At 36.9% G+C, this 21,792-nt stretch overlaps 1 protein-coding gene across 2 annotated transcripts; it reads left to right on the top strand.

Moving 5' to 3' along the window:
* Positions 1–6,679: 6,679 nt before the first annotated feature.
* On the top strand, positions 6,680–20,733 carry gins4 (GINS complex subunit 4 (Sld5 homolog)). 2 transcript variants are annotated; one of them, XM_088939160.1, is made up of 8 exons: positions 6,682–7,149; positions 8,340–8,426; positions 10,520–10,633; positions 12,945–13,042; positions 13,748–13,836; positions 14,372–14,462; positions 18,262–18,366; positions 19,436–20,733. In XM_088939160.1, the coding sequence occupies exons 1-7, from the start codon at positions 7,057–7,059 to the stop codon at positions 18,356–18,358; spliced, it is 669 nt and encodes a 222-aa protein (XP_088795286.1). In that variant the 5' UTR covers positions 6,682–7,056; the 3' UTR covers positions 18,359–18,366; positions 19,436–20,733. The 2 variants fall into 2 exon arrangements, with proteins under 2 accessions (XP_088795295.1, XP_088795286.1); XM_088939169.1 differs by lacking the exon at positions 10,520–10,633 and having other exon boundaries at positions 6,680–7,149.
* Positions 20,734–21,792: the final 1,059 nt, after the last annotated feature.

Consider the following 21,792-nt stretch of genomic DNA (forward strand, 5'->3'; position numbering starts at 1 on the left):
GATCATTTAAACTTCTTGCTCTGAATCAACCTTTTCCTTTCCCAGTCACTATTCTAATTATACCTCGACGACATGAATCTCATTAAGGTTGCTTGATAATCTTCTAGCTCCCCTTTACACCCGATTAAACTCTGGGCTGTAACCCAGCGGTTTTTGTTTCCAGTTTCAGTACCTGTGGACTCAAAGACCCAGCAGTCTCCTTCACTCTAAGAATCACCTTTAGTTATCCCTAGACCCTCAGGCTGTAAATTTGAAGAGTCGTTTGTCAAGGAAGGTGAACCTATTACTATACTATTTTAATATTACGATTTCATTTTCAATAGCCTTAGAATGGTGTAAACCAAAGATCATTTCTGATCTCAGGGCATGTTTGTACCCAGACAGACAGGGACCTAAATACCTTTGGTTTAGAAAAACGAGATTAAGAGCTTTGATTCACGCATGTAAGATCTTAAGGATCAAAAATAGTGTTAAGCCAAGGGACTGTTTCACATTCAGCAGAGAAATAAGAATCAAAGTTGGAAACTCATTTAAGATAGACAATAGGAAGTATTTCATTACACACAGAGTTGCAGGTGTTTGAAACAGGCTTCTTGGACAGGTGCTTGAGGTTCAAGCTCTGGGCACTTTTAGAGAAATGGCTGAATGAAATTTTAGTTACACTAAGCTGCCAAAGTATCGGATGAGGCAGGTAGGCCTCAAGACAGGATCAAAGCTGGATGTGTCAGCATTCCATCATAGGACACACACACATGCATTCACACACTTTTGTTAGACATCTCACGATTTTGAGACGCCAATTAGCTGAAAATGTCTGTGGACTGTGGGTGGAAACCAGAAACAGCTCCCTTGCCATTAGGAGAACATAAAAATTCCACACACAAGCCATATCAAGCTAGTATCAAACCCATGACCCAAAAGCTGTGCAATATAAAACTTATTTTTGTTCTTAATGACAGTAAAATTCCTAAACACTGATAAATGAGTGATACTTTACATATGAAAAGAAAGAGAAATAGTCTTAAACAGCAGTTCCAAGGTAGCAAAAACAAAGGAGGTGGTTGTGAAAGTGGAATTTCACTTAAGAAAATCACTGGTTGTGAGACAGTTATAAAAAGGAATATTTTTGAAGTGATACACTTATCTTCTTTCAAGTATCCTAAGATTCTCTCAAAAGTTAATAGTTCAGATGTCTTCAAACCTTGGTCAAGGGTCACCAGTAAAATTGCACAGCCCACAAATGTCAAGAAAATGCACCCAGTAATGAACTGATTAATATTAATTGAAGAGTAATTCTTATTTCTGCTGCTTTGAGCACAGCTTTAGTGTAAGTACACATGCCATTCATCCATTATTACAGTTTCTGCTTTGTCCAATGCAAGGTTGCAGTGAGCTGGGGGTCTCATCCAGCAGAAAATGGGTAGGATACACTCTGAACAAGATTCCAGTCCATTTCACACACAGGTATGTAAAAACATACACACAACTGGGACAAATTAACTTGACGATTAACTTGGCATTTCTTAGGAGGGTAGGAGAAAACCAAAACACCTGGAGAAAACCCAAACAAACTCTACTTAGAAGGTGCACAAGGCTGGAATTGAACCTTTCCACCTTAACAGTGAATCACTCTGTTGTGTGCTGACACCATTGCCAAGCTGCTGTTAGTAATGCCACAATTTTGAAAAGTAATATGCTGCAATGAGATATAAATTTGACTTAAGATTATTATTGTGCAACACTTACTGTTGATCCTTTTCAGTCTTTGGAAGCTGCAACATCAACTCAAAATTGTAAAGATGGAGCAGAAAGAATTAATCAGAACATAATGTGGCACAGTGGTAGCCTTGCAGCCCTGGGGCCTTGAGTTGAATTGTGGACCTGGGTGCTAGCTGCGTGATTATGTTCTCCCCTTGTTTGTGTGGATTTCCTCAAACGTCCAAAGACGTACTGGCCCTGGTGTAATTGTGTGTATATTTGTGTCTGTGTATGGCCTGTGATGGACTGGCATCCCATTCAGGATGTATCTTGCCTTGCCCCTGTGACTCTGTACTGCTCAAAGTAGTTAGGAAATGGATCAGTCTATTCCTGTTTGTAATTGTTGTGGTACGCTGTAAGCTAACGCTTGGTGCTTTACAAATACAATTTCTTCCTTAATTTCCACCTATATGGAGGGGTGATATATCAGTGTAGCATCTCAATCAATCCAGCAAATGAGAATACTTTTTTCATAGCTTGTAAAATACACACATCCAATTACATGTCAAGTAAATAAGATAAATAATAAGCTTAAATTAAAAATAAACATAGAAGGCACCATAGTTTTCAGGAAATTGCAATAGTAAGTTGATTAATAGTGAAACATGTAGTAGTACATAGTAGTATGGTAAAAGTGCCAAGAAGGGAAAATCTTTGATGTGTACTTCTCTGCGGTGTCTGTGGCTGATTGAGTAAATGTGTCCTTCTAAGCCTATTACCTCATAATGCTCTTAGATGGAGTAAGAGCTTTGCAATTACAGTAGAATCTCTGTCTGGGATTGTCTCCTCACAGCCAAGGACAGAAACCTCTTCAAATATAGAGATTTTCAAAGGTATTTGATGCCAGACTCATTTTCTGAAAGTGCTAGTCCACCAAGAGCTCAATAACTTAGGTAGTGTAAAAGTCTACAGTAACCATGACTAACAATTGTGTGTACTTATGAACAGGCATCCAATACTGATCATCTACAGTAGACAAGATCAATACCCTTAGAACTAGTGATCTTGGTTGTGTCATTGTTTCCAAGAGGCATTTTTTTTCTAGAAACAAGACACCTGATTCAATGACTTGTAAAAAAATGCATAGATATTATGGATAACAGCCATTTATGACATTTCATATAAATTATGTTATAGAATATTAGATGTACTATAATGGAGCTAATTTTTCATGTGGGGGAAAAACTAAAATAAAGATGAATTTGTCCAATTGCTTGCTGACCAAATGCCACAGGGATAAAGTTCTGTTAGGACCAGTTTAATCATGTATTGTCAATATTAAAAACATTCTTCAATCAGAAGTGAATGAAGAATCATTCTTCATGCAAAAATCCTAGGTATTTCTTGGAGTTCACTTGCTTTGTTTAGAAATTAATTTTAGTATTATTGAGTTTACTCTCCTAAATTCTGTATTTTCACTTTTAAAACTATATTCTTGCTGTCTTCTGAAGAACCAAAATCTGCTTTGTTGATTTTTTTTTCACTATGTGATTTATTACATGCTTACTGTTTCGGTAATTTGGCTCTAATGGTTTTATCATACATTAACTGTGACTTAATAAAACCTGTGCAGTGCATAGAGATTCTACTGTAAATGTTGAAGCAACTATAAATAGTGTTTGGTTTTGTATATTGGTAATATCGAGTTTTCTGTTTCTGAAGTTTGTCATTTTTTACAGGGATGGGTAACCCGCCCATCCCTAAACCCTCCTATTTTTTCCAGGCTGAAGCAAAACCCAAGCTGGGTCATGAGCTGGATGTCACCTGGTTAAAGAGGGCATGAAAGATCTCTCATCACTTAGACCTGGAGCACTAGTGGAATCATTAGTTACCATTAGAAGCATGAAAGGAAAAACTGTCTGCCAAATTGCATCACAAGACTCAAGAAGAACTAAATACAATAATATTGTATGTTAAGTAAATAGACACATTCTTACTCATCATCTCCAAAACAAATCTTTTACCCTGTGCTGTGGATTCATGTGAACTGAGAGGCAGACAGAAGAAGGTTTCCTGGGCTTCAGCGTTGAGTCCCATCAGATAATACAGTAGTTCTCAGATCTGGTCCTGCAGTGTCCATGCTGTTCTTTTTTGTAACTGATCACCTATTAAGAAATATATATTCAAAAATAACACAGCAAATTTTTAATCATCATGTTAGGAGTGGGGATGAAGTTCTGTGTGCTGAAGATGTTTCAAATAACATACTTTAACTTTATTTTTATTTAAACCAAGGACTGAGTGTAGAACAAAGGCCAAACTAGTAAGCAGATGAATAACAGGCAAGAATTAGTGATTAAAGGCCTCGTTGGACGAAACACCAGAAGACACAGGGTGGCACTCCGATTAGATTTATCTCTCTGTGTCTTCTGGCTTTTCTCTTGACTGTTTCTAGAGCAGCAGCGCCTTTTTTACAAAATGGTGGCTACGTTTCTACACAATATTCGGAATAAAATATTACTGGTGTATTGTACTTAGGAATGCATAATTGTGTATTTAAGAAGCTTTGTACTTTTTAAGGCAAAGTAACAGACTTCCCCTTGAGGTCCCTGTCCAAGATACAGAGGGACAAATACAGAAGGTGAGCTTCCTTTTCTAAGATTTCTATCCTCTTGTTAAATATATCTGCTTTGAAAATTATTCTATATTCCAGCTGCTAAAAAAACCTTAGCTCTTCATGTACAAATACACATTACCCACGTACCAGTGCAAAGTTATCCTCGGCACATCTTAGACTGAGAAAGCAGATTGCTGAGCTTCTCCTGCCATAAAAGAATGAGTGGGAGTAATAGGTGCTTAACCTCAACCCTGCCGTCCCTGTGCTCAGAGGGACTAAGCTGCTCACAGAGATCGATCTTGGCTGTGTTACCTACATGGATATCAACTGCCTCAACCTTTAGATGAAACCTCCATTAATGGAATGAGGGCGTGAAGGATGAGCATTATCCTTTTAAAGGAAGATCTGAATCATATAGCTCTCAGTTGCTGAGGGGAGAGGAGATAAGTATAACAAGAGCTGAAGCCTGCTGTTTTAGTCCATTAAGTTGGATATCAATGATTCATGTTAGAATTTGGAAGCTGGGGATGGTTTTGGATTGTCTGTTTTGCTCCAAAGTAGAACTGAGCTTATAATGAATAGGGACCTCTTAAGGATCAGTGTACGATTTAATTCGGGTAGACTTCATAGCCAGTTCATCCTCTACAAAACTCTCTAAATTGGATAATTCATCCATGGTTTCTGGAATCTCATTAAAACATAAGAAAGGAAACAAACAATAGTAGGCAATTTGACTTTTCTAACTACTTAGAAATTGTTTAGTGTGTTCCTAATCCTCATAAGAAACTCATCTTTCTTGATGATCTTAAATGCTCAGCTTCAAAATGTTGGCTGAGTAATTTTGGTATTGTAGCCTGTTTCAGTCCTAAACGGATCTACTCTTAATTTCCTCTCATGAGCTGGTGTCCATTTTACTACTTCAACTTGAGGTAATCCCTTAAATTGATTTTGTCAAGGCCTTCAAGGATTGTGAATCCTTGAATTAAATCCCGTAAAATACTCCTTTATTCAGAAAGACATTCAGTTCCTTTAACCTTGTCTGTATAACACATTAATTGAGACAAATAAACATTCTGGTTACTCTTCCGAACTTCTTGAACTCTTCCCAAGGTATCAGTGGCACCTGTGTGTTGTGAGTGACGTAATTGAACACAATGTTTCAGAGGTCTTACTAGAGTGCTGTACAGTATCCACATTCATTTGCTCATTTTAAATTTGTCATTTGTAATATTCCTCATTATCTTCATCACCATTTGTATGTTTTAATTCTTTATGTGCCTAATGTTTCATGCAAAAGGATCGATTAAAAAAAGTAGTTTTACAGTAGGGTTTATGTTGACTTCAATGTTAATACCCATTTTAAAAGGATGTATGCATGCATTTAAAATATATGAGGACTACTAATTAAAATGAATTTTAACCAATACCTCAAACACTACCAGAAACCTGATGCCTTCACAATGTTTTTTTCCCCTAAATTGTATACCAGGTTACTTACTTTCACTGTGCATTCATGGTTTTACAATGGTGCTATGTGGTGTACTGCTCTTCAACTTAGAAATAACATGACTAATAATAGGTATTTAAGGAGTGTATAGGAAGCTACATTAATTAATGTTTTCTTTTAGAATTCTGGTAGAGTTGTTAAACTAGCAAACCCCTTCTTTGTATCCTTTTCCATGTTATTAGTAAATTGTAATCATTATAGTCTCGTGTACTAAAGAAGTGACTGCATATCAGATTAAAGTAAAACAGGTAAACAAGTCCTAATTTTAAGCTTATCTATTGTAACGCGACGGGATCGACGAAGATAGACACAGGAAGTCAGGCTCTTAACTGAGAACACGGCGCTTTATTAAATCGGACGTGCGTCTAGCACAGCAGCCACAACAGAGGGAGAGAAAAAAACAAAAACAGGCTACAACACACTGGGTTCAATTCGGGTACAGTTACACAGGAGTGGTGATTGGGTACATGTGTATAAGGGGCGCAAAACCAGGGAAACTACATGAGTCCGGGCAATCTCGCGACTGTGTACACCTATTCAACAATTGGTCAGCTGTACTGGCCAGTGGCTCTCCTAATACCAGCCCTGGCCACTACTACTCCCTTCCTTCCCCTCGCCGTGCACCCCAACCGGGCGCTCTTCGGCTCCAAAGCCAGGCGAGGGCGCTACACTATCTAAATATCTTTGATATTTAATTTCGAATTATGTTTTAAACTTTCATTACATTTCACTGGCATTCATAATCATTACATAATTTAATATAAGACCAAAGCCTCATGTGTTTTTTTTTCCACAACAAAGATGGCGAGAATGTCGGCTAACTTTCATTTCGTGTCGCAGTGAAGTGACGTTTTGTCGAGGTGGCGCGAAATTTAGGAACAGCAGAGTAGCGTATACAAAAGTAGCAGATGTATCTTGTTTTTAAAGGCGGAAAAACTTTTCGAAACTAATTATTAGTGGAATTTAGTTATGAAATAAGTGTAACTTGGTTTTATTGTTCTTCGGAGGCTTCGCAAAGATGTATTTATAAATACAACATACGTAGAAAATCGTACTTTAAGCGTCGTACTCTTTCCTTTTTATTGTTATAAACGTTAATCTCGACTAAATTTACAAGTGTTTATTCAGAATTGTTGATGTCTAGTATCGGACTTGTGCCGGTCATAAGGGCGAGATCCGAGAGCTGAAACGTACTATTTGATATTCACCGCTGTCTGATCGCACTGTGTCTGTGATGTCCGACGTGCTGTCCGAAGGCAGCGAAGGGAGCGGAGATGAAAGCCAGGAGCTGATGACCCCAGCAGAGCTAATCGAGAAGCTGGAAGAGGTCATTATGTATATATTTTTTTATTTTAGTACCTCTCTCTTACCTGTAGAAGCATAGTGTCCGAAACACAGAAGCTATTTAAAAGCAGTAACAAAAGTCCATTCTCGAGTCTAATGACATGTTTGTGTATGCAGAAAGGTAATTTTGCTGTTTGATTTGTTTCACATTAGCCAAAAGAAAATAACGATCATTATATTCACAGAAGCTTCGGCTAAGCAAAAAAAAAACATTTTTTCTAGATCGTAGTAATTTCCTAATTTAACGCTTAAATTTAGCTTGATCATGTATCTGCGTGCATGTTTTAATTTTGTTTAGGAGCTATCATTACTACACTATTTTTCTGTTAGTGCTCACTCCTTCACATCAGTTTGTTGTATGAAGTGACCTCTCTTGAAAAGTGCTTGAAAATGTCTTTATTCATAAAAGCATCTGCTACATGTACTGTAGATAAATAACAAACTTTGACTTTCCATCTGAGAAATATAAAAACAAATTGAGTTTAAATTTAAATAATCCATTGTTCTCATGTTTCTCTTCACAGTAAGCATTCAGTTTTATATTATAGGTGCTTCAGGTAATGAGTGATTGTTCCATCTCCTTTGCAGTAAAGAATTAATTCTCCAGGGAAGTGTAAAGAAAATGTGTAGCTTTGCCTCACACCACCTTTACCACTGGCTTCTGCTATAGAAAGGAACATACTCATAAGCCACAGCAGTTTGACTCTCATCCATTTAAACTAGCTGAAGACTGTTGTCCATATTTTACTTGAGAAGAAACAAATTCATCGTTGCATATTACAATTTATATTTACATATATGCCTAAAAAGGTAAGTAACATTGAAGGATGTGATTTTATATAAAGGCCTGCAGCTTATAAACCCAAAAGGATTCCAAAATGATCCCAAATTACTGTACAGTGGGAGTGCTGTTTTTTTTTCCAGTTCTTCTGAACTGAATCCAGTCCTTCATTAATAGAACAGTATTGTAAGTGTCCACAATATTTGTGTTGATATTTGATCAAGTTTAAACTTTGGGCTTGTTTTGGTTTCGGTAGGTGGCATGGTTAAAGGCTGCTTTTAATTTACTTAAATAGCCCAATTCATAAAGGGAATAAGAAGAAAAAGTAGTAAAGTATTCTGTTGTTTTCTCAACGGTGACTTCAGATCTTCTTGTGTGCTGTTCTTATGCAGGCCTGGCTGAATGAGAAGTTCTCCCCTGAGCTCCTGGAGAACAAGTCTGAGATTGTAGAGTGCGTAATGGAGCAACTCACTCACATGGTGAGGCTGTATACTTTGCATTCTGTTCTCTACCCCCATGGGATTCCACTAGAGTCTCCCAGTGTAACTGGAGACCATTGTACTGTATAATGTCGTCCATGTCATTGATGTTTTTCTTCATGAAAACCTGCAAACTCTTACTTTCAGAGTTCTTTTTTGTTTCAGAATGTCTGTTTTACATCTCATACAGTCTAAAACTACCTGTGTCCTCTTGTTTGTGCTCTTTAGCTTTCAGGTTTTTTCTATATGCAGTACCTCACCACACCCTTTTAACCTGCCTGTTTTCTTGAAGCTATGTGTATCCATTATATTCATCTCTGTCATCCTCCTCTCAGTATGTTTCAGTTATTCCTATAATGTCATAAGTTTCCCATCAATACAGTGGCCTTGGGTTCTTGCACTTTGTTCTTTATGCCGTAGCACTGAGGTATAAGCATGTAAAAATGCAGTTGAAGACAGATGTGGAGTTCGTTGTTAGTGTTGCTTAGGGCTTTTCTGATCGTACGAGAAAAATACCAGAGCTGGCCTGATGTTAATCCCTCTGACCCACCTCCTTAGTGTAAATAGTCCTCAGTTACTCCACTAATATGCTTCTCTGATATATTCATACCCCTTTGTTTAAGAGTGATCCATCTTCTTTACGCAGGTCTGGTTTCTTCCTGAATGAGTGATGAGTATTATTATTAAACTTTATTTTATATAGTGCCTTTAAAGGTGGCTTCTCAAAGCGCTTTACAGAATGACAACAGCAGCAACAACAACAATTAAAAATAATCAGTAGGAGACAGTAGATGGTAATACTAAATACTGTAGGGGCAGAGGGGTAAAGAATGGAACCAGTTAAGTAAAAGCTCTTCTAAAGAAGGTTTTGAGTCTGGATTTGAAGGAGTTTAGAGAAGGTGAGTCTCTGATATCCTTAGGGAGAGAGTTCCTGAGCTTAGGGGCATAACAGGAGAAGGCCCTGTCACCCATAGAGTGTAGACAGGCTTGGGGACAGTTAGGAGACCAGAATTAGAGGAGTGAAGGTTGTGAGATGGGAATAGGGCGATAATAGATCAGACAGATACTGAGGTGCAAAGCCATACAGAGCCTTATTGGTGAGCATGAGGATTTTAAAGTCCACGCGGAATTTGACAGGAGTCCACTGCAAAGACTTCAGGATAGGAGTAATGTGATCACTTGCACTAGGCCTCGTCAGGTTTCTGGCAATCGAATGTTGGACATACTGGAGTTTGTTCAATGTGGATTTAGGTACCCCAGCGAGTAGAGCATCACAGGAGTCAATTCGGGAGAAGACAAATGTGTTGATCAGCTTTTCAGCCACAGTTAGTGAAAACATAGGGCGTAGTCTAGTGATGTTTCTGAGGTGAAAGAGAGATGTTTTAACAATATGCTGTTAAGCCTGAATCAAATATCACCCCAAGGCTTTTCAATTTAGACTGAAGCTCAAGTACAGTTTCATCCACAGATAGGGTTACAGGATTGGCTTTACAAAGTTGATGGGGGTGCCAATAAGCATGACTTCAGTCTTGTCGCAGTTAAGATGAAGGAAATTTTGAGTCATCCAAGTTTTTATATCAGAGATGCAATTAGAATAGAGACAGCCACGTCAGTGTCAGGTTTGGTATGGATGTATATTTCGGTATCATCGGCATAGAAGTGATAGTTGAGGCCATGTGATCTTAAAAGCTGACCAAGTGGAAACATGTAAATTCTGAAAAGTAGGGGACCCAGTATCGAACCCTGAGGAACACCAGACTTAACGAGACCAATTTCAGACCTTAATCTGCCAAGAGAGACAAAGTGACAGCGATCAGTGAGGTAAGACTTAAACCATTTGAGAGCAGTGTCAGAAACTCCAAACACAGTCTTATGGCGAGAAAGTAAGATGTCATGGTTAACAGTGTCTTGTGTTATGTAGCGTATGTTAAGGAGAGGGTGCTGCATGCTGCTTTCATGTAGTACTGTCCCTCTCAGGGTCTATGATGTATGTTGTGTACATGCTGTGCAGTTCATTGTGTGGTGTATTATGTTGCTGTGCTCTGTGTTGTAGTCTCAGTGTTACATGTTTCCGGTCCATTTCTGTGGCTCAGGAGGAGAACTTGCAGCGCGTGAAGAAGGGTGACCTAAAGGCCAGCATACACCGCATGGAAATTGACAGGATCCGCTACGTTCTGAGCAGCTACCTTCGCTCACGTCTTCAGAAGGTCAGGGTGACTGCTGTAGATCAGTAGTGTAATTAGTTTTAGTACTACAAATCATCATCAGGATTAGTAGTAGTAATTGTCTTTCCAGAGCTCCATTGTATGTCCATCTTATTTTCTGAAAAGTTTGGTGTAAAAAAAAACTTTCTGCAAAAGTAGCAAGAGAAGATTTTCGATTTATACCATTCCAGTGATTTCCAGAATATGGAGAGCAGGTTTGACACTTAACTTAGATGTGTTGCTGTATTATCGAAAAAATGTTGTTCTGTTTCATTCTCTCTCTTGCTTTTCTTCTTGTTTCTTTCTTTAGTTTTTTTTCTTTAGTATTCAAACTCAATATAGGACATCTTCACATATCTCCCTTTGTGAGAACACAGCTTTTTGACTTGTCTGTCTGGTTTGCACGAATATATGCGGTGTCACAGACTATAGGAAATGTCTGGTCTTTACATATGTCTGGAATTTAACAAAAAATCCAAACTGAAGATAATGACCTACTCCTACCTGTCTTTGCACTTCCTTTCTTTTTATTTGAAAGTGCTTTGATTACACACATACAGTAGAATGTGCTAGATCTGTTCATCTGGCTTACTTACCGAACGTGGCCTTACAAATTGCTCATGCAAGATCAAATTAATACCATCCTGAATATAAAACTCATTAAAATGGTTTTACATGTAATTAATTCATCGCTGCCTCAAATTTTCACTTTATCACCACTTCATCTTTAGTGAGATATGCCTAAATTTCAAAGGTGACAGTAACACAAAAAATGAAGCATTTATTTAAGTACAGTAAGTCAGAAGAGTAACTTAAACACTAAACCCCTTGCTGTTCATGGGGGTTATGTTCTTGAAAATTCCTGTTTAAAGGAAATCCAAGAAATGCAAAATTAGTGCTAATTGGCCACCCCTCTTTGTCATTTATAGTAATTATTACATTTATTCAAAATTTAAGATCAGTTAATAGAGAACAAGATAATAAAGCAATAAATCTAAAATGATATACTCTGTTAATGTGTTGATGGTTTGTGTTGCAGAAATTCGTGCTCTTTTTATGTCTTCTCTCTTTTAATGTCCCTTATTATTGGTACTGTATGTTGGTTCCTTGCTGGCATATAACAAAAGCAAAACTCCCCTCTTGGTAAACTATCTGATAATTCCATGTCTGTAAGAGACATCACTTTTCTTTGCCTCTTTTAGCCAGGCTCACTAGGAATTGCAGTTTGTTTAGATGGCATTGACGCATACCATATTGTAAATAAAAACACAAAAAAGAAATATACAATACTATAAGAAGGATCCAATTTGAGAGCAGTGCTGAAAAATCTGAGTGCGTATGTGCAGAAATTTAGCATGTATACAGTACAGTCTGTAAGTGTAGAAAGTGGAAAATGGCTGCATTAGAGGCCTGGCAGAGCATCACCAGGGAAGATGCCCAGCGTTTGGTGATGTCTATGGGTCGCAGACTTCAGGCAGTCATCAATTGCAAAGGATTTGCAACCAAGTACTAAACATGACAGTTTTATTAAGATTATGTTAATGTGTCCAATTACTTTTGGTCCTCTAAAATGGGAGGACTATGTATAAAAAGGTCTGTGATACCTACAGTATATGGTTCACCCAATATAGACGTAAATACCCTCGAATTAAAGCTGACATTCTGCACTGTAACTTCATAGTCATTGTTTCATTTCAAATCCAATGTGCTGGAGTACAGAGTCAAAACAACAAAAATTGTGTCACTGCCCTAATACTTACGGAATGCACTGTATATTGGTGCAAAACATTAATTACATCATTCCACGGTATGCAACCACTCTGACCACTGTACTGGTGTGGACTCAAAACACTGCGATTAAGAGAATCATTGAAGGAGAAACCAACAAATAGCCAGGGTCTGCTCCACTGAATCTATATTAAAAATTAATAGAAGCTGCTTTAAGTAATGAAAATTAGAGTAACTTTTTTCCGCAAAGAGTCACAGATTTTGGGAACAAACTGTACAGCCACATCGTTGAAACTGATCTTCTAACAGCCAAACAAGAAATATGTCCGGTGTAAAGTAAACGAATTATAAATTGAGTGGTATCGTAAATAAACCGGCATTTGGAGGTTCAGAACTCTGTAGTGGAATCTTTGTCGGGTCCAGGAGTCTATGAGAATACAATTTTCTTCTCAGATTGATCTCATTTGTTTGTATTCCCACTATAACAACATCTTATTTGTGATAAAGATGAAAAAGTGAGCTGTGGTTTGTTACTTGAGGCAAACTCGTCACACAGCTGAGCCTTGGTTTCCTGTTGCCGTTCCAGATTGAGAAGTATTTTCCACATGTCTTGAAGAAGGAGAAGTCTCGGGCAGATGGTGACCCATCCTATTTATCCCCAGAGGAATTTGCCTTTGCTAAAGAGTGAGTCCTAATCGAAGGCCACAACAGTATCTCCTCTAGTTGATACGTTTTTTTCAGTAACTGCTTGTCTAGCCATCAGAATTGCATAAATGTATGCAAAATGTCACAAATTAAGCAATACTTTATTAAATAAATACCTGGTAAGACTTTAATACCTATAATAGAGCATCCCTCAGCTGTTCTGTACTGGAAAATGTGAATCCAGTTAGTGCATACTTATTTGAATAGTAAGGGAGAGAATGTTAACCTTGAAAAGAAAAAAGAACAAGCCCAGACTGCATAGTTACACATTAGTTTTCTTTCAGTGTATACTGTACATGTATGTAATTATATACAGATTTCTGTAACATTAAAATGAGGTTTTGAATTGGCTGAGCATTACTGAGGGTAAGTTTGAGGGTATGAGTTAGCACTCATGCTGCTTCTTGTGCACTTGTGGTGAATGACAAGCCTCTCTTCTGATTGGCACTGAACCTCTGGTATGGAGTTATGTTTCCTGTGACATGTGAAAAGATAAATGACAGATGAAGCACTATCTGGTGTATCTTAATCTTGTACGATGTGGGTTTCTACTAGTTCTGTAAAAGTGTTGTAGAAAAACAGGGTAATTCCACTATATGTAACCTACTGTAGTTTTGTCATGTTTCCCAGGCATAATACTTGATCTGTATGCATATACTGATACACATGTGTTCTCTGGCCCAGATACATGGCCAACACAGAGACTTACCTGAAGAATGTGGCTCTAAGACACATGCCCCCTAACCTGCAGACAGTGGATTTTGCCAAATCTGGTAAGGGGATGGAAATATTCTTTCCAGCACAACACATCTATGTGTTAAATATAAACAGAATACCACAGAAATTCAATTTCATTGCAAGAAATGGAGCAGAAAGTGTATCTTTGTCAGAACGTTATCATTTTCTTGTGTACTTTGAGAACTGTATGACATGCCTGTAACATTTTCCACTATAGTATGACTTTTCCTTTGTGCATAACCGGTCCTGCAGTGAACATAAAATGTTTAGAAGGGAACAAGAGAAAACAGATTCTTATTTTTATTTTAAACCTACGGTACTTTTGCCAAATAGGTTCAGGTGTACTTGAGGGTACTGTATAATAAAGAATGGAGTTTGCATTTTGGGTTCCTGGATGAGATTTGACCCTTGATTAGATAATAGAGACCAAATGAACAAGATAGGCTGGAATTTATAAACAGTTTTTTTTAACATTTTCAATTTGCCATTGAAGTTGAGGGCATCCTTCTTTTTATTGACACTCCAGTTCTAAGTATTAACTTATCTTATGTTTTGTCTGCCACACATCAGTTCCGGAGCCCAGCTTGGACTCATTTGTGTTCCTGCGAGTGAAAGTACAGCAGGAGAATATCTTGGTGGAACCAGAGACAGATGACCAGAGGTAAAGACTGAAGGATCAAATGAACTGTAGAATTGTAAATGAAAACCTAGAAAAACTAATGAAAAGGGCAGCTCACATAACCATTTGTTTTTTCTTCTTATGTAATTTAGGACAAATGATTGCGATCTCATTTTTTTTTCTATTCTCGGATACTGTTAAATTTTCCTGCCAAAAAAACACCAGGATGCAATGTCTTCTGTATGTCCTCCAAAGCTCTGAAACACAGAATTCAAATGTATTCAGAGATGAGGTGGTGGTCTGTGGAGCATCTGCTCTTTGATTCATTTGCCATCATTTTGATAAAGGATCATCATTGTCTCATTATCTCTCTCCATAACACTTACTTCCAAGACTCTCCTGGTTTGTCTTTGTATTTACTTAGTGCAGGTAAATTCTAACCTGGCGGTTCTGTTCTTGCTGCTGACGAGAGATTTACATCTTGCACTGCAGCCATTTCTTTTGCAGGCTGTGGATTTTGATACCTAGTGAACCCTGTTCTCTAGAGGCAGTTGGTGATTTCCTTTTGCTGCATTTTTAACAGCAGGTTATTTCGTTTTCATTTTAACTTTGACTGCTGACTTCAAACACTGAATTCAAAATGAGGCAGGCTGATGGGATGTTTACAGCATTTTCATGAGTCTAATAACCCAGCAACAAGCACCTGACTAACAAGAGACACCTGTCATCCAATTGTCCTTATACATTTGTCCTTCAAAATGAAATAAAAATTTTATCTGTTAATCATAATTTTGATTTTCTTTGGATTTTTTGCATTAATGAAAATCACAGTTTAGACTTCACTATCAAGGCTTAACTCTTTAGATGTTGTTGAATTTCTTTGAAAAGAAGCTGCTATGAAAAACCTTCAAAGTTAACTGATTTCATAGTATTTGTTCTTGTTTTTTATATTTTAAAGCTTCTTTAAACCTACAAGAGAGATACTAATTGTAGTCCATTAAAATTGTTTTGCTTTTGTTTCGTCCATAGCTATTATTAGTGTAATATGGACAGTAATGATGTTCAGAAGAGAAAAACAATTACATCAAATTTCTTCTTATTATGAATGATTGAAGATGTGTTTGGAGAATAGGTGAATTTTAAAGAGAAAGCAGCGCCTGTATGCTTCCGATACAGTGTTGTTTTGATCCAAGGGGGAGATGGGGTGTCACACTCTGAAGTGCCACCAGGTGGCAACAGTGTCCACCTTGACGATATAAACTGCAGAGTGATGTAAAAGGTACAAGCACTGAGGAATAGGTACTACTAGAAGTTTGAGACAAGGCAATAGCTGGGTTCATCCAATGTTAAAAATAAACGCAAAATATTTCAGATTATTATTTATTCACTGTGTATTAATTTCCTTAGTAGTTGGGGCACATTTTCATACCTGTATAACTGATCAGCATTTGTTTATATTTCTGAATTGTGACATACTGTTTAATTTTATATGACACAGTTATCTGATTTCTGGATGCTTTAAGAAAGTGATGGTATTATTAACAGCAACAAGCAACATCAATAATTACTGTTGTGGTCACTTCTAATTTTAATTTTAATTTTTAACCTTTTCAATTTCAGATATAATGGTGTATAAATACCTTTTATTTGTACCTAGAAAACAGCTATAATTCTATAGTAATATTTATTCATATTAATTTTGCGGAAGTGAAGTACAGTAGGTCTCATTTCCTATTCCTTAGCATTTAAAGTCCAGCACCTTTTCTGTTCATGCTCTATCAGTTTAATTGGAAAACAGATGTCTAAATCAGATAAAGTAAATAATAGGCAAAACTTTTTATTTACTTTAAACAAATGACCTGATTACTGTTTATCCATATGAGGCAACATCAGGTCATTAGTTCAGAATTTGCACATCTTTCCTGCCTTGTTACATAATCCAAGAAAGAATTAACCAAAACTAAAATCCCCAATCTTTGCAAGCCAATTCCCTTTAGTTGATGTCAAATCAGCAGAATTATGGTACCTTAATTTTGAAGTGCTTCAAACATAATTCTGTTGTGACATAAATGTTTGAAAGATACAGAAACTACTGTTTTATATGCATGCATAACATTAATTGTCTCTGTATGGTTTTGGAATGAAAATAAAATAACACTGATTTTATAAATATATTTTTAAAATTTTAATGTACTTTGTTTATTTTAAAAATTGAAGACACTAGACCTAGTAATTTATTAAAATTATTTTTTTTTGTGTTGACTAAAATATATTTTCAGTGTTTGCAAGTTGAAAACATGAAATCCTAATATACAAATACAAATTAATAATCACCCTAGACAATAATGTTTAAAAATTGACATTTTCTATTACAGTCTGACATTTTGTTCCTCAGACTTGTTGGATTCTGCAAAATTATCACTCTCATTTGAGCCATGTCTAAATACTGTAGGTGTTGTATGTGTACATTGGAGACTACATTTTAGTTTATATGTTACTTATTTTGTGGGTTGGTATTGTGACAATACAGACTTTGGAAACATCATTTCTCTGTTGTTTTCTGATTGGAAACTATACAGTAGCTTTATATTAGTGATTTTTTTCAAGAATTGATTTGATGGTATGGAATGTATTATGTATAGTTTATATTGGATTTCACTTTTCTAATATTTAATTTCAACAAATAGTTGGATGACATCCTTGGATCAGTAAATTTCTAATGGGCTATATGTTAATATACTGTATGAACTTAATTCACTGGTGTTTGAATATATGCTATTGTCTGACATGTCTGTTGAAAAAAACATCTTTCTTGCCCCTTTAACTTAAAGAGCACATTGGCTTGGAATTAAACGTTTCCTAAAAACCATACCTAGAAGTGTAGAAAGCCAGGAATTATAAGAACTCTATGTGTGTCTTCTGTTTCTCCACACTGTAACTCAGAACAACACAGATATTATCAGTATAACATTCATAGATTTAAAATCTTAAATTTCTAATGCATATAGTGTTGATTATTCTTGTTAATAATTATGGTAACCATTACAGGAACGCAGCAGTTAAATTATATTGTGCATTGAGTAGTTTAACATTTTATTATATTAACATTTCATAATTATTCAAAAAGTAATTTACTTGGACTATTTGTGATGTGTATATAGAGTTTAAATACTTTACACAGATGTTTGACACCTTACAGCAACAGAAACATATTTAAAATCATATGCAGTATGTCAAAGGTATCACTGCATAAGAACGCATGTGATTCTGTCTGGACCAGTGTGTCAGAAAACAGTTGCTACTGCATGAACCTTAGTTATATGTACTCCATTATTAGACAGTATGTACCTTAGACATCACTTATAGTATGTAAGAAGTTGAGCATTCTATTTTATAATATAAATATTTGATTTCCAGATAATTTAAATGTAACTTAAAGCGTGAGCTGGACACAAGAATCAAAAATGTTAAGGCAAAGAGCATTTCATTTTAAAAATTGACCCAATATGACAACTAATCTTCAAGCCTTTGATTTGTCAGAAACTGATATGTGGCATATCTGTGAGAAAGCAAGCCAGCTGACACTTTCAGATCTTGAGAATTCACTTAGTTCAGGCCGCATGATTAAATAAGTGCTATTGCAGTTTTACATCAGTTGTTATGACGTATACTTTTTTATTGTAATTATAAAACAGCAATTTTGTGCTTGTATTTGTTTCACAGAGGAATCTGTGGTGGGAGTTGAGCCTATTTTACTACAAAATGAATTTGTGAAGAAGCCTGTTCTACCAGAGAGAGGTACTCCTTCTCTCACTCCTTGTTCTTCACTCTTTCACTACAGTGAATATGCCGTTGACCTGGAGGTGGGCTCACAGCACCTGATGCGTTACCGCACTATAGCGCCCCTGGTGGCCAATGGGGCAGTGCAGCTCATCTAGGAGTGCAGGTATTCACACTATTCATTTCAGCTGGTCTGTGCTCTCCTGCGCTAGGTATGATTGTATTAATAGTGACAGTGAAAGTCTATTCCAGCCACCTGCTGTATATAATTAAAACTGTGAAGAAAACGACAGTATGACTTGGTTATGAGCAGGTGATGACGAGGCCTGGGAAGTTATTGCATATGGGTGTTGGGTTGTGTACACTATCATCAGGCAAGCTTTCGAGAATGTTTTAGTGTTGACTCTGCCTGTGGGACTACATTTCAGCACTTGGTCTCAGTAAAGATTTCTGTCACTCTGCATGGAGCTACAAAGATAAATGTTAAAATCAGTCGGCTAACTGCCATCCTTTTCAGGTGTAAGGTGCTTCGTTTTTAGTCTCTCTGATTTGTATTGAACTAAAAATTATCCCGTTAACAGGCTCAAAGGGACTAGGCAAACAGTGTAATCTATCCATTTTATCCTTTAAATTTGTTTTATAGAAAGGTGATATCTCTTGCAGTGAATCAACATTCCATTGCAAAATTCAGTCTGCAGTTTATCTGTTCTGCACCACGTGGTCCCTGCTGTGGGTGCCAGTGACAGTACGTGTCCTTAACTGGGGCAGGCCCATGCAAACAGTGGCCATACTGATAGGGAGGCTGGGGTCAGCAGTTCTTGGGTTTGTGTAAGGCTCCTATCTTGGCATTGTGATTTGGCTGTTCTTGCAGGTAACACTGACAGTTGCAGACACGATTGGACACCATACTATCTGAAATGAGTTAATTCACTTGGGTCATTTGCTACTGCTTTCTTGGCTGTATCATTGTTCAGTAGACTTTTTTGTCTTTGATAAATACACATTAATAAGCAGTACTGAACTAATTGAATTAGTGAATAATATTGTTTCTGAAGATGGAGACCAATGATATAGTTTGCTAGATTTACCCCTGTAAAATAAATTGTATATTTCTGCATAAGAATTGCCTAAATGATGTGTATTGTAATTTCACTATGCTTATTTTTATTTTGCTGTCTTTTGTCTCCTCCCAAAACTCTGCCTCACTCTTTTTTTCCCCTCTGTGTCTCTTACAGCAGCAGAGCGTCCATCGTCCCTTGGCTGAGTCTTCGCTTTTCCCAGCATGGTTACTCAAGCCCGGTTAAAAAAGATGAGAACGAAGTGGACAAATTCCACAGAATTTAAAAAAAAAAGAAGGCGGTCTGAGTTGGTCTGTTAAATGGCATTAGTTTACACACGCCTGTGATGACAGGATCTAAAACGTAAGGAGTGGTTGTGGAAGATTTTTTCTTTTTTTCCCCTCTAAAGACATACATTTCTCATCAAAACAAGGATTACGTTAATTGAAATGAGCTGTTATTGTTTGAAACCTGACATGTAGCTTCCTAGATAGTCTCTGTAGCCCTCCCTCTGCTCTGTCTCATTCTACAGAGACTCTGCACCTTGTTCCATTCAATCCTGCAGCACTGCCTTGCTTGTCATGTTCAGTTTTTCTCTCTGTTTTACATCATGTGGATTTAAGACCAGGGGTTTGGAGGTCATTACCGTCAAGTCTCTGAAAGTTAACAGCACTAACGGACATGAGTTGTCTGTACAAAATCCAATTCTTTTCTGTATTTACTTTCAAAATGATCTGAAGAGACAAAGGGACAACACTTCATATCAATGGAAAGAAGATTTAAAAGACTTTAAAAGTTTTTAGTTCTCCTGTCTGGATTTATGAATGCAGTGCGTTACATTCCATGTGGGGGTTGAGCTGCAGTCGAGTGGATATTTGTGTAAAACGATTTTCCACATCTTCTTACACTCTTTGAACAGTACCTTTAACAGTTATGGCAGTTAAGCATCAGTGCCAGTATTTTCAATAAGTTAATTCACAAGAACACCTTAATTACTAGTAGCTTGGTAGAAAGAGCTTTTTATAAGCTTAGAAGAGGTATTATTATCATATCACAACACTCTGTAGAACAGTGCTTATTGCACTAAATTACCAAATTACATTGTTACATGATGCCAGTGCTAATATCTACAGTGGTGTTCATTGATAAGTATATTTCTGTAAAGCTTCATATAACATCTAGCTGTCTATTCAACATTTGTAAAGAAGACTGAAATCAAAGCGTGCTAACCTAAAAATAACATTGCTTTAATTTAAGCCCTTTGCAGTCTTGGCTGTTCAAGCTGCGTGATCACAGTGTTTCAGGATCAGAATCTGTAGTAGTCACATGTCGTTGTCCTTACCATATGGTACCTTGACAAGGAGAGGAGCTGCCCAGGCCTGTGATAACCCGATGTAGTGCCAGATCTTACATAACTCTGTACTGCCGCCAAAGAGCAAAGGCTTTGTGTTTCACTGGCATAAAGACATTCTCATGCTCATTACTTGTTTAATTGTGTGGTTACTGTTTCTGTAACTGTCATGGTGCATGCTGAATTTTCCCATTCCCCCTGGAGAACTTTCTACAGTAATTAAAATTGTTTACCTTTCTCTGTCGGTTTTTGTCACTTTAGCCCCTGGAGCAACAATCAAAGTGTGTGTTGGCTGACTTTGAAAAGGTTTGCATGTACTGTACCAACTCAGGATTTTGACTGTTGCTAAGAAATATTATGGACTAAAACCAGAACTTGGCAATAGTAATTGTACATATTTTAATACGTTGTGAAATAATATTGACAAACGTTTTCGATCAAAGGGAATCGGCAACGACGAGTCTTAAGGTTTTTTATGTTGTGTTTGTACTGTCTGTACTGCACTTAAAGTCTATTAATGTGTGCTTGTAATGCAATAGGATATTCTAAGGTTATCAGTGGTTAAGGTAAAGGACTTGTTAGAAGGTAGTTCATTGTAGATTGATAAAGAGACTAGGTTTGCCCCCCCCGAGCAAGGTGCTGAGCCTCTGTACTCTTCACCTAATTCTAAAGTTTTTTGTTATAATTGTCTTTGCCACAGTAGCAGGTATATGAACCATAGTTCCCCACTACGTCTCTGTAAATAAAATTTGCATGTATGTGCCTGCTAAATAATTAGTAGAAAAACATGAAAATGCAGTATTTATGAATAGTTGTTTTTTACTGATCATTTGTCTTTCTCTGATGAAGACCGTTTGATGTTGAGAAATTGCCAATAATCTGAAAGGAATTATTTTTGCTCTCTGATAGTGAGATTTTTAATTCCAGACTGAGAGTGATCAATCTGAAGCATTCTAATAAAAATAATGTCAGAACTGTACTGTTTGTAGGTTTTGATTTGAATTGTTTTTTTTAAATGAACATCCATCTTGAATTGTGGACGAATGCACTGATTGCATTAGTTGCATACTTAAAAATGGATATATAAAAAACTAATGGCAGTCTCAGCCCTGTGACATTCTTATAAATGGTCCCTGGTGGGTATCGTAGATTGAACTCTGGCCAAGTAACTTAACAGAATCGT

This window comes from Atractosteus spatula, chromosome 2 (genome assembly GCF_055471065.1).
Source record: "Atractosteus spatula isolate fAtrSpa1 chromosome 2, fAtrSpa1.hap1, whole genome shotgun sequence".
Classification (NCBI taxonomy): Eukaryota; Metazoa; Chordata; class Actinopteri; order Semionotiformes; family Lepisosteidae; genus Atractosteus; species Atractosteus spatula.

What these genes read in the sequence shown, in the direction of transcription:
- gins4 (XM_088939160.1), top strand. Translation starts at nt 7,057, where the DNA reads ATGTCCGACGTGCTGTCCGAAGGCAGCGAAGGGAGCGGAGATGAAAGC. An exon ending in TAATCGAGAAGCTGGAAGAG is followed by an intron (nt 7,150 to 8,339) that starts GTCATTATGTAT and finishes GTTCTTATGCAG; the next exon opens with GCCTGGCTGAATGAGAAGTT. An exon ending in AGTGGATTTTGCCAAATCTG is followed by an intron (nt 13,837 to 14,371) that starts GTAAGGGGATGG and finishes GCCACACATCAG; the next exon opens with TTCCGGAGCCCAGCTTGGAC.